General features: G+C 52.8%; 1 protein-coding gene across 1 annotated transcript; it reads right to left on the bottom strand.

Annotated features, from left to right (window-relative positions):
• Positions 1-3,218: 3,218 nt before the first annotated feature.
• LOC112638676 lies at positions 3,219-6,155 on the bottom strand. Its single transcript, XM_025410788.1, has one exon. The coding sequence runs from the start codon at positions 6,153-6,155 to the stop codon at positions 3,219-3,221; it is 2,937 nt and encodes a 978-aa protein (XP_025266573.1).
• Positions 6,156-13,158: the final 7,003 nt, after the last annotated feature.

The raw sequence follows: 13,158 nt of genomic DNA, 5'->3' as shown, positions 1-13,158 counted from the left end.
TAAATGTCAGGTTTGACAACCATAAGCGAGTACACGTTATTTAATTAATTAATTATGGATAGGATGTAATAATAGGAATAATTTATGATTAGTTACATAGAACAATTACAAGATGAGAATATGAATAACAATAGAGTGTCAGTGGTGTACTTACAGTATATAATAGAGCGTGAAATGCATAGGTTAGCTTTTGGGAGACTACTCTCCTCCCCTGCATCCTCTGTTCTTAATGGGGGGCGGGCAGCGTGATTAATTAATAATTAATAGATGTCTCCTGTATTACACTGGGAGATGCGTATCTCGGACCGACATGTATCGAGCATGACACGCGATTGCTTCACTTCACGGAGCGGAGGCTGTTTCCCGATGCACTGCAGCTTTCTGCAAGAATAAACAACTGTTAGGATGATAATTAAAGAATCCGCACAGCACTAATTAACCGATAATCGAAGCAATAACGCGATGTACGAGACTGTGACGCGAGAATGTATACGTGCAGCGGCCATCTTGAGAGCATCAGGTATCGCGTTCGTAAATGCAGCGTGCGGGCGCGTTCACACGTGCGACCGAAGTTGAGGCCGATTCTCAAGCGGAACAATATCACTAGCGGACAGGAATCAATACAAGATGGATGCATATAGTTAAAATTGTAAATTATAATGTTTAATATGCTTTATATTATTAATGTATAAATATTAATGTTAAATAATAATAATGAGTAGAAGAAATATCGTAAGGTACACGTGTGGCGGCCATCTTGTGAGCATTACGTGTCGCGCTCATAGACGTGGCATGCGGGCGCGTTCTTACGTGCGACTGGAATTAATGCCGATTCTTATCCGGAATAATATTGCTAGTGGACAAGAAGTAATACAAGATGGACGCATAAACTGTAATAATTATAATGTTTATATGTTTTATACTGTGTAAATATTAAGGTAAATAATAATAATTAATAGAAGAATATTTGTTCGCGAGCGGATCCGGCAAGAGATTGCGTGAACGTGGAGGATAGACCAGTGCAGTGAAACTCGTGATATTCACACAAACAATAGTTTATTAGAGTTCAACGATGACCGTGACAAGTGTACAGTGCAACGAGCGGTGCGACAAGCGAAGCGGTTAAACTCGCGGGAGATCGCGAGCGGCGTGACAGATCGTGCGTGCGGAAAATCAAAGTCCGAGAAGAATAGCGGTTGACGTATAATATTTGCGGTTTGACTGAGCGGTAAGATTAAGCGGTATAGTAAGCGAAAAGTGCGAGACTTCCGCGTGCCCTCTCGCTGGGCTCATTATATACCGGGCGGATTTTGGGCCCCGTTGCGACGTGGCCCAATTAACTTTGAAATTTGGCGGTGACCTCATGGCGCCACGCATAATTGGCCGCCGATGAGGTCAGGAAATAGCGTTGTAGCGTTTGCCATGCGCACGACCTTTTTCGATCAGCTGATTGGCCATCAGCTGATCGTGACGTATGGGCGCGCATGCCCGTATGTTGTTTTAGTTTGACGGCGGTTGACAATGTTATTGTCAATCGCTCAATTTCAAGCGTTTTTATGCGGTGCAAAAACGAGCGGTGATTCGAACGTTCGAGTTTTTGTTTACCGAACGAAAGCTCGAGAAAGTTCTCGACGCCCGTTAGATTTGAAATACGGATTTTAGCAACGCGAAATTTTACATTGAGATAATCGATTACGCATCTCGAACATCCCGCCCGCCTCGTCAGCGCGTGACGAAATTCGCGAGTATGAACGGGGACGGACAGATGTCGCGAGCGGTTCAGTTGGCGGTATCTGGATCGCGATCGATGAATAGAATGTGTGACGCAATACGATAACACGTGTTGTTCAGTTGATTTCTATCTTTCGCGAGACTAAGAGTTGCGGTAGTGAAATACGGTAATATTTACAGTGAAATAATGAAAAGTAGTGCGATGTGAAGTGCAATGATTGATAGGGATCAATTGTGCATCGCTCGGGGATGCACAATGTACAGTGAGTGGGTGACTAGTGATATGCGAATGGGGAAATCGCGGCGAGAACGCGAGATGGACGACGGACAGCTGTAATAAAAAATATATACACGATATATACAATAGGTACAATATAATGAGGCGCGCAAGACTCTACGCAACGCGGGGAGAGTAGTGCCCGAGCATTATTCGTCTACGGACGCGCGAGCCTCCTTGACTCCCGGTAAAAGGACGAGTTTTACGACTGGCCGAACGAGATCCGAGGTGGAGGTGCGGACAGTCACAACGCGGACCGTGCCATCGCTTCCTGGATGCAGCGTGTTCGCGCGAGGGGCCATCGGGAAGGCGGGGTGATCTCCGAGCGGATGAGGCACAATGCTCCGACCTCCGGAGCGGGCTCGGAGTTGAGCGATTTTGATCGAGGTGCCAAGGCGTGGACATACTCCTGAGACCATCGCTGCCAGAAGTGGTCACGCATTCGTTGCAGCAGCTGCCACCGGGATAGGGCGTTCGGAGGCCGTTCGGCTAGGGAAGGCTTTGGGACCGCCAGTAGAGAGGCGCCTATTAGGAGATGCCCTGGAGTCAATGCGGTGATGTCGTCGGGGTCATCTGATAAAGCCTGCAATGGACGAGAATTTAAACATGTTTCGATTTGTGAAAGAAGAGTACTCATCTCCTCGAAGGTGAGCGTAGTCTCTCCTATCACCCGTCGCAGGTGATGTTTCATGGATTTCACCGCCGCTTCCCAGAGGCCTCCGAAGTGCGGCGCGGCGGGAGGATTGAAGCGCCAGGATATTCCTTCCTTGGCGACTTCCCGAGAGATGCGACGGCCGTCGGAAGACGACGCGCGGAAGAGTTCTCGGAGTTGGTTGTCCGCTCCGATGAAGTTAGTTCCGCAGTCCGAGTACATTTCCTCGCACAGTCCGCGACGGGAAATGAACCTGCGGAATGCTGCGAGGAAGGCGTCAGAGGAGTAGTCAGATGCTACCTCAAGATGGACGGCTCTGGAACAGAGACAGACGAACACGGCTATGAACGCCTTGTGAGCTCGATGTCCTCGCCCCTTGGAAGTGCGGAGGAATATCGGGCCAGCGTAATCGACTCCTGTCCTCAGGAAAGGGCGTGCTGGAGTGACTCGCCCTCGAGGGAGGTCGGCCATGAGGGGCCGTGGAGTGTGGGCTCGCCAGCGGGTGCATGTCACGCACCGGTGCAGTGCCCGCTTGATTACTGCTCGACCTTGCGGCACTCAGAAGCGGAGGCGAAGGAGCCCCAAAGTGAGCTGAGTGCCTCCATGAAGCGTCCGGCGGTGGCAAGACTCTATCACGAGCTTGGTGAGCCATGAAGTGGGCGGCGCTATCATAGGATGTCGTTCATCGTAAGTGAGTATTGCGTGTTTCAGGCGGCCGCCGACGCGCAGGATCCCGTCGTCGTCGATGAATGGATGCAGCCTGGCCAGGTGGCTACCGCGAGGCACTGGGCGAGACTCTCGTACGGCGGCTAGTTCAGCGGCGTAGTGGATCCCTTGGACGATTCTCAGCCAGCGAATGAGGGAGGCGTCAAGCTCGTCCGAGAGCAGTGCGACGCTGGGAGGATGACGAGCGGTCCGGCGCCAACGAAGACACCAAGCAGAGACACGTAAGAGCCTATGCAGTGTCGAGAACTGTAGGAGTATTTCAGGCTCCGGTCTGACCTTGCCGATGGCCGTTAATACCGTGGTTTTTGTTTCAGGAACGCTGACCATTGATGCCTCGTCGCTGGCTGGCCATAGTGACGAGTCGCCGAGAAGCCAGCAGGGGCCCTCCCACCATAGGGGGTGGTTCAGCAGATCCCTCGGAGCGATCCCTCTGTAAGCACAATCGGCAGGATTCTCTTGACCCGGGACGTGTCGCCACTGCGCTTCGGGGAGCCGCTCCTGGATCAGCGACACTCTATTGGCCACGTAGGTTTTCCACCGTGAAGCATGACCCTTGATCCAGTGGAGGACAACCTTGGAGTCGGACCAGAGATATACTGGCGCCGACACCTCCAACGATGACCGGAGGTGGTGCACGAGATTGGTCAGCAAGGAGGCAGCGCAGAGTTCCAGCCGTGGGAGCGTCACGGGCTTAATCGGCGCGACCTTGCTTTTCGCGGCCAGTAAGTGGATGGACGTCTCTTCCGTACTGGACACGCGAAGGTAGGCGACGGCCGCGTATCCACGCTCAGACGCGTCGGCGAAGCCGTGGATCTCGACCGTCGGATCCTGACGAATGACACCCAGCCAGCGCCTTATTCGGAGGTGCTCCAGCAAATGGAGCTCGGAGAGGAGGCGCTGCCAAGACTGAGCGTCCTCCGCTGGGAGCGGAGAGTCCCAGTCCAGCCTTTTCAACCATGCCGACTGGATTAAGATCTTGGCGCGGATGATCACAGGAGCGAGCCATCCCAAGGGGTGCCGTTGCAATAGCCGTGCCGTTTCCGCCAGGACTCGCCTTTTAGTGAATTCGCCAGTGCTTCGAGGCTGGATGGCGAAGGAGAAGTCGTCGCTGGCTAGATGCCAACGCAGGCCTAAGGTGGAGTGTACCTCGCTCTCCCAGGAATGGTGTGCCTGTTTGAGTCGATGATCGGGAGGAACACCCTCAAGGATGGCCTCGCTATTGGCGGCCCATTTCCGCAGCGGAAACCCGCCCGCCGTGCAGAGCTCTCGGAGCTCCGTCTGCAGGGCGACCGCGTGCTGCAAGGTGTCCGACCCGGTGATCACGTCGTCCATGTAGCAGTCATGGCGCAGAGCGGTTGCTCCCTTTGGGGCTCGTGCCTCTTCGTCGGCCGCCAATTGGTGGAGAGTGCGGACAGCGAGGATCGGAGCACAGGCGAGCTCGTAGATCACGGTGTTCAGCTCGTACTCTTGGATCTTGCCGGAAGCCTTTGGACGCCAGAGTATCCGCTGGAAGCGACGATCTTCAGGGTGGACGAGTATCTGCCGGAACATCTTCTCGATGTCGGTGACGAACACGAAGCGGTGCCGGCGCCAGCGAAGGAGGACATCAGCTAGTGCTGGCAGCAAGTTGGCGCCGATCAGCAGATGACGGTTGAGGGAGTCCCCCGAGGCGGTACGTTGCGACCCGTTGAAGACGACGCGGAGCTTGCTGCAGGAGTTGGACTGGCGGAGGACTCCGTGGTGAGGTAGGTAGCATCCTGCGGTACCGACCGTATTCACAGGACTCATGTGTTTCAGGTCCTCGTATTCCTGCATAAACTCCCGATACCGGACGCCGAACTCAGGATCTCTCTTGCTCTGAAGGTCCATCGCTGACAAGAGGCTTTCAGCCGGTTTACGGGTTCCACCAAGCGACGTTGGCGGGGAAGAAAACGGGAGTCGTACTACGTATCTTCCGGACGCCATTCGCTGGTGAGTACTTATGAAGAGGGTCTTGCACTCTTGATCCTCCGGTCTAAGGGCAACAGAGGAGGGGAGTTCCCTTTCCTGCTCCCAAAAGCTGTGCACAAGCTGATTGAGCTCTTGGTCGACAGTGCACTGCAAGGAGTTACGGGGTCCTTGGAAGGGTGCTGCGCTGGACTCCCCTGACAGGATCCATCCCAGGGCTGTTTTCTGGGCGACGGGATCTTGAGGACCACCCTTGCGAAGGCCGACCTCAAGGATGGTTGAGCAGACTTCCGCGCCCAACAATAGTTCTACCGGATCGAGCTCCTGATACCTGGGGTCGGCGAGCTCAAGACCATGGACGTGAGGCCAGGAGGGGAGGTTCTTCACCGAAGAACCCTGATAGGCCGACAGGCGTGGTAACACGAAGGCGACGGCCTTGAGTTTGGCCCCGGTGATCATCGAGGAGAGACTGAGTGCCACTTTCCCGCGGGTTGACCCGGATCGTGATTCGCCGATGCCGATTATGGACACTGAGGAGCGGGAGCGGGGAAGTCTCAGCCGTTGGACCAGTGCTTCGGAGATGATCGACACCTCGGATCCTTGATCGAGCATCGCTCGGACCGGATGAAGATCCCCGGCGCGGTCAGTGAGGTGCACGCGAGCTGTCGCGAGGAGGATCGTTTTACGCTCAGACGAGGAGTGCATCGCAGACAGGGCGTTCACCTCGTTGGAGGAGGGCAAAGTGTAGGCTTCGTGCAGTGTAGTGTGGTGCTTGCTCTTGCACGTCAGACAGGTCTTCACAGACTGGCACTTGGAGATCATGTGGTTCCCGAGACAGTTGTAGCACAGTCTACCTTGCTCCACAAAGGACTTTCAGTCTATCGCGGACTTCGCCTTGAAGTCGTTACACTGCATGAGGGTGTGCTTCCCCTGGCACAGTGCGCACTTCAAGTGATCGGATCCGGTCTTTGTGTGGTGAGCTTTCGCGGTTTGCGACGCGCCATCGGAGTTTGGTTGCGATACTCGTGGCCTAGCGGCGTTTAGCGTGAGAATGCGCTTAGCGATGAAATTGACGAGAGCGCCGTGGTCTGGCGGGTCAGTGGAGTCGCAGGTCGAGGACTCCCATTCCATCCGTGTACGCGAATCGAACAATTCGACGGTGAGAAAATTGAGGAGATCCATACCGTGGGAGTTGATGGGTCTCCCTATACTCTCCTGCGCGTTCACCGCGGTCGTTACGGCGTTGTGAATGCGACCGAGTTCTCCCGCTGACTCGCACTTCATTTTGAGAACGGAGGTGAACGCGGCGAAATTAGAACGGATAAGCTCCCTCTTGTTCTCGAAGTGCTTGCACAAAATCGTCCAAGCGCGATGGTAATTATCACCGGTTACCGTTAATGATTTTATCAATTTTTCAGCGGCTCCCTTGACACAAGACCGGAGGTAGTGAAATCGCTCGATGTCGGAGACTGACGCATTCGCCCCGATGACTGATTGGAAGAGGTCGCGGAATGACGGCCATTCTTCGTAAGATCCCGCGAACGTCGGAAGCTTGATGCGCGGCAACGAGGTTTTAGGAGCCCGATTGTGGTCCGACTCGCCTCTGAGCGCGGCGGGCGTCTCGCCCTTAAGCTTCTCAGCGTAGCTGGTCAGCGTGCTACGTTGTGTCACGTAAGTATTCTCCGCGACTTCAATAAAATCAGATACAGCGTACTCACTCTCCTGGTACTTGTCCTTCAGCGCCGCACGAATGAGCTCATGCTGGGTCTCCATTTTTTGCCAGAGATTGTCCAGGATGCCGAGGCGAGCTTGGATGGCGTCGCGGGTGATGTTGCTCACGCCCATCTTCCTCAGATTGTCCACGGCGCGGGAGATCCGACCATGAATGTCGTGCTGCGCTTCCAGCAGCACCTTCACTTCAGCACTCATGTCTAATATCCCTTTTGTCTTTTCAGAGATCACTTCACTCCACAAACTGCACGAGAGGATCACTCACGAAACACCGGACGCGGATGATGGAAAAGATCCGGCTCGAAGGACCAGAAATGTTCGCGAGCGGATCCGGCAAGAGATTGCGTGAACGTGGAGGATAGACCAGTGCAGTGAAACTCGTGATATTCACACAAACAATAGTTTATTAGAGTTCAACGATGACCGTGACAAGTGTACAGTGCAACGAGCGGTGCGACAAGCGAAGCGGTTAAACGCGCGGGAAATCGCGAGCGGCGTGACAGATCGTGCGTGCGGAAAATCAAAGTCCGAGAAGAATAGCGGTTGACGTATAATATTTGCGGTTTGACTGAGCGGTAAGATTAAGCGGTATAGTAAGCGAAAAGTGCGAAACTTCCGCGTGCCCTCTCGCTGGGCTCATTATATACCGGGCGGATTTTGGGCCCCGTTGCGACGTGGCCCAATTAACTTTGAAATTTGGCGGTGACCTCATGGCGCCACGCATAATTGGCCGCCGATGAGGTCAGGAAATAGCGTTGTGGCGTTTGCCATGCGCACGACCTTTTTCGATCAGCTGATTGGCCATCAGCTGATCGTGACGTATGGGCGCGCATGCCCGTATGTTGTTTTAGTTTGACGGCGGTTGACAATGTTATTGTCAATCGCTCAATTTCAAGCGTTTTTATGCGGTGCAAAAACGAGCGGTGACTCGAACGTTCGAGTTTTTGTTTACCGAACGAAAGCTCGAGAAAGTTCTCGACGCCCGTTAGATTTGAAATACGGATTTTAGCAACGCGAAATTTTACATTGAGATAATCGATTACGCATTTCGAACAATATTGCAGGCGTAAATGTACAGCGGCCGTCTTGTGAGCAACATGTGTCATGTTCGTAAACGCGGTATATTGTAATATTTTATATGTTTCATATTATTATTGCTATGTAAATAGTAATGTAATAATAAACAAGGCGATTATATATAATGTTATTATATTAAATAAATAGAGTATATATATATGTAAGGCGAAGCGGCGGCGCATATCCCCTGGCCGCTTATTGGTCGGACGGATCTCTGCGCTGAATGGCTAATATCGTCAGAAACAAGGCTCGTAGGGCAAAAAGGAGCGCAGATTCATATTCGCCAATTAGTGAAGAGCTCTGAAATGAGTAGCGTTGGCACAAATTTTGGACGCTGCGCAGTAGGAGGGGGTGCTTTGGGGAGGATGCGCGGCGGGTGATCTATGGTCACTCAGGCTCCCCCCAACCCCCTATGGTATTAGAATTTTGATCAGGCTGCGCAGTAGATTCGACGAATTAAATTTGGATGCGCAATGGGTGGAACGCAAATTAGGCGCCCTCGACAACATGATAGCGTGCTCATATCTTAAATTTTAAATTATTATTAAATAAGCTGCAGAAAGCGGAGCGTGCGTGGCAACAACGCCAGTTTTGAATAGACTGTGACGTGGCCGTCCCGTCGCGTCTATCCGCCCCGGCAATTTTGACGGGGCGCGAGCCGAGTGGCCGCGCCAAAGGTCAAGAGAGAGAGAGAGAGCTACCGTACTCCCCGGAGAGACGAGCGAATTAGAGTAATTGTGTATCCGATTAATTGTTTTTTTTGTATTTCTTTTAATAATTGCATCGAGTCTGAGGCACCTCACCACCGAACACCGAAGACCTGGGGAGAACAACATCACCTCCCCACGACAGCGAGGAACGACAGCCAAAGGACATTCCTGAGAGCGGAGGATCCTGTCCCGGAAAGCCCGGCATGATGGGTCCGGACAGGGGAAGACAGCATAGCCTCCCCCTCGACAGCCAGGAATGACAGCCGCGGCGATAGCCATCCTCCTGGAGAGGATACGTCCGGGAAGGACCTCACCCGGGCCATATAAGGGCCCGCGGCCACATTCAAGTTTGGCGCTATTTCGCGCGGGGCGCGATAATGCGTCGCGTGGCGCGCGAGGCGCCAGGACCTCGCGCGTGTCGGCCGCTAATTGGCCAGGGGTCCGCGCATCCCCCTGCGCGGCCAACGACCCCGCTATCGACCCTGGATCGAGAGATCCAGGGCTCACTTTGTCGCAGCCGCTCGACTCGTATAGGCGAAGAAGTGTAGTATTATATACTGTGTTGTCGTGTGGGCTCGAGACGATACCGAGGACGAGACCGAGGATCATCCCCGCAGCCGGGAGAAGACTTCATCGGTGAGGTTGCCCACGAACATTGCGTACCGCGTAAATAATTGTGTCCGCTCGCCGGCCGTTCTGTCGCCGTCGCCATTACGGCTTATCGCGACCGCTCGAGCCTTCTGCCGAGTCGGTCGATTTTGGTGTATTTCGGGCGACCGGAGACAAGCGACCGAGAAAGCGCGGACACTAGTGACGGAGGTGCGATCGTAGGGTAATTCTTGTCTCTCTCCGGGTATCAGGGTGCGTAATACGCGTAGCATTCGACCATTGGATATCGACCGCGTGCGTCGTAAATCGCGAGAAATGCGTAGTTCGCACGGGCTGTCGTTGGTTGTCGAAGCCGCGTCTCGCATTTCTGAAATATGTCTCAGAGCGAGTCTGTGGAAGTAATTAGTCGTGATTAATGAGTCTTCGTGTATTCTAATGGTCGTTCGTGAATCTTGAGCGAAACTGAGTATTATGGTCGCGTTTATTGTGTGCGTGTGAGTTATCCGTCTCACAAGAAGGAACGTAATTCCTCGAAATTGTCGCGGTGTGCGGGTATCGCACGATTCTAAGTATTGAGATCCGAGGTCAGGAAATTCCTGGCGAATATCGCGGCTATCGAAGGAGGCGCGGTGCGGGACTGTCGCCCGGCCTTCCTTATTTCCTTGATACGAGAAGATTATTAATTCTCGCGCTGTCGAAGGTATCGGGGGTGTGACACGACATTGTCGCATCGCCCCGATTGCCAGAAATATTTGAGTTGCGAGCGTCGCCGAAAAAGGCGGAAAAATCTCCGACCGCCGCCGGCTATCGAACTTCGCCGGTATCGTCCGCCCGTCGTATGCGAGATCTCTCCTCGCGGAATTAATATCTCTCCCGTATGGCGTAACTAATCGGCTATCTGATTTCGGGGTTGTCGACTTCGAGTACGCTCGGAGGAAAATTGCGAGATACGCAGCTACTTAGAAAGATCTCCGCGAGGCTGTCGAAACTGCGAAGGATAGGCAGGTATTATCGCACTCTCTCTCTCTCGCGCGTGATACGACCGTTATCGAGAATTTGAGTTATCAGGGTTCTGTATAGGAATTATTGTTCTCAGGAAGCTTCCGTAATAGACGCGCTTGGGTAGACCGCCGTAGAATATCGCGCGTTTTTCGAGCGTTTCGGGAATTATTGTCAGTCCATGTCTAGTACACTGTCTCTGTTTTCCGTTTGTATCGATTTTTACTTCTTTTTGTTAATCACTTATATTATCATTTTCTCTCTTAATAAATCTGTTATTTATTTTTATTAAATCTCGCGTTCTTTATTTGATTGGCGATCGTCCGTAGTTTCTGTGTCCGTCTTTGTCTGTTAATTCTATAAGCTCGCTCAATCAATTCACTTTTTCTTGCAAACCCCGCCCCTCTACCGTTAGGCAAGCTAGCCCGCCCGTGGCGAAGCGGGCTGTTGTATTCTTTCGCGTTTTTCGAAGAATTTGTGAAACTGGTACGTGAGAGACCGTACCTGGCGCCCAGTTCTGAGGTAACGAGATGGCCTTTGCTCCGCCGCGGCTCGCGCGTGGCCACCCTCCATCCCCGTCCCACCGATCGCGAGTACATAAACCCTTGTGTTTTTGACGGCGCTTCCGCTCCCCCGCGAGAATAAAACATTTAGAATTGAAAAAGCGTCGCAAGACATTAAGTATTAGTATAAGCCCCATGGATATTTGCTTATGTTTTCCTGTTCTTTTTTGCGATTGGTCATGTTTTAATGCTGACCAACATAATGTTACTTCTGCTCTAGTTGGTCATAATACTCGCGTGGTTGTTTATTAATGAATTTACCCCTTTTTTCTTGTGTGTTTTCGTATTTTGAGTTAAGTTAATATTAAGTTAGATAGATACCTCGTAGCCCCGGGTGTGAGGACGTGCCCTTGGGCTCGTGGCTGCGGCGAGGCTATTAGGCGCAGTCGCAAACGACTCCCGAGGTACCTGCCGCCCCCTCGGTGTAACTCAGGCCCACTCGCGTAACCCTGCTCTGCGCGAGCTGACGTATGTTCAGGACTACTCGTGGGACAGGAATGGAAACTAAAATTACATTACATAGAATTAAAATTAACAAAGACAAGGACGGAAATGAGGATGACGATACGGCTATAATGGAAACGGAGCATGCTATAAGTAAAAACACAACGGACCAAATAAAGACTGCGGCGATATTGAAGGATCCCTCTGGAGAGGAGGCTGTCTGCAGTGAGGTCCCGCCTGGGGGAGAAAAGGACGGGACACCGATGAGCGAGGGTGAGGCCGGGGGAGACGATTACGTGTCCTCCCTGGAGGACCCCCCGACTCCCGTCAAGGAAATGAGCCCGGGCCCATCCAATTACCGGATGGACAGGCCCCTCAGAGAGACGGTGCGGCGCGAGGGAGTAGCTGCCAGGTCAGCGAAAGGCAGCGAGGGGCTGAGCCTTAGCGACAAAGAAAAAGAAGAGGGTAGAAAAGAAGAAGAGAACCGATCCAGCGCAGGGGTAATTTCCCTGAGCGACACGAGCCCGGAAGTGAGAACAACGGGTGCGGCCTCTCGGGATAATTCCAGGAAAAGAACACCTAGACAGAAGAGAAAGAAGGTGGAATCGAGCTCTGAACTGGATGTGACCGGTGAATTGGCGGGGAACAGGAAGCTCAGGCCCCGCGGAGCCAAAACGATCCTCAAACGCGCCCCACCTGCCAAGAAGAGGATGACGTCGGCCTCGAAGGTAGGCGTGGAGAGTGACGAAGGGTGGACGACGGACGAGGAGCAGTCGGCCGGGAAGCAGCCAATGACAGAAGCTCCTTCACCGAGGGAACCCGCCCTCCCTCTCGCCACCAAAAGAGAGAAAAAGATGGTTGGTAGGAAGCCCTTCTTAAATAAAGAAAAAGTGGCGAACAGAGTCGTCCTGGAACTCGAGGATGTCCCCCAGGACTTTGAGGAGCTGAGAGATCGGTCAACCCCTAAGCTCGGAGCGATGGCCCAACGTTGGATTGACGAGATAGACTTCATCAAGAACAAATGTAAGACTATGCAGGGGCCGTTGATGCGGAGAATGACGGAGAGGACGCTGGCTCTCACAAGGCTGGTCCAACTGTTGTCGGAGAGGGTACAGGACAACGGAGACATCAGCTTCTTGAGGAAGCAGAATGTGGAGATGTCCTCAAGAGTGGACTTATACGAGAAAGAGGTCGCGAGCCTTAAAAGCGAGGTCAAAGAGTTGACAGAGCTTATTGGGGAACTGCAGCAGAAGGCCCTGAAGGCAGTAGAAGAAAAAGAGAGAGCGGAAGCCAGCCGAAATTATTCCATTAGGAAAAAGAAGGACAGAGCAACGTCCCCACTAGCGAGTGCCCGCCCGGATCCTGTGAGGAATGCAAACAGGCTACCTACCTAAGGAATCACGAAGCCTCGCTGCGGCGCTGGCCGGTCGATGCCCGTAGAATGATCCCTGAGGAAGAGGAACCCCTGGTGGACCCCAGGAAGGAGGAAGGCAGCCTAATAAGGGGGAGGAAACATGATACCTACCGGAAAGAGGAGAAGTACCTGCTGAAACCTGGTCCGCCACCTAGGGAAGAGAGAAAGAGAGAATTAGAATTAGAAAAAAAGAATCAGCACACTTACCTGGGAACGGAGAACCAGCCGCTACCGGAGATGAACAAGAGCGCCCAGCCGGAATCTGAAAAAGAAAAAGA

This window comes from Camponotus floridanus, unplaced genomic scaffold, assembly GCF_003227725.1.
Source record: "Camponotus floridanus strain SB8 unplaced genomic scaffold, Cflo_v7.5 scaffold345, whole genome shotgun sequence".
Classification (NCBI taxonomy): Eukaryota; Metazoa; Arthropoda; class Insecta; order Hymenoptera; family Formicidae; genus Camponotus; species Camponotus floridanus.
The sequence above is the reverse complement of the archived record's forward strand: the minus strand, read 5'-3'. Positions and strand labels throughout refer to the sequence as shown.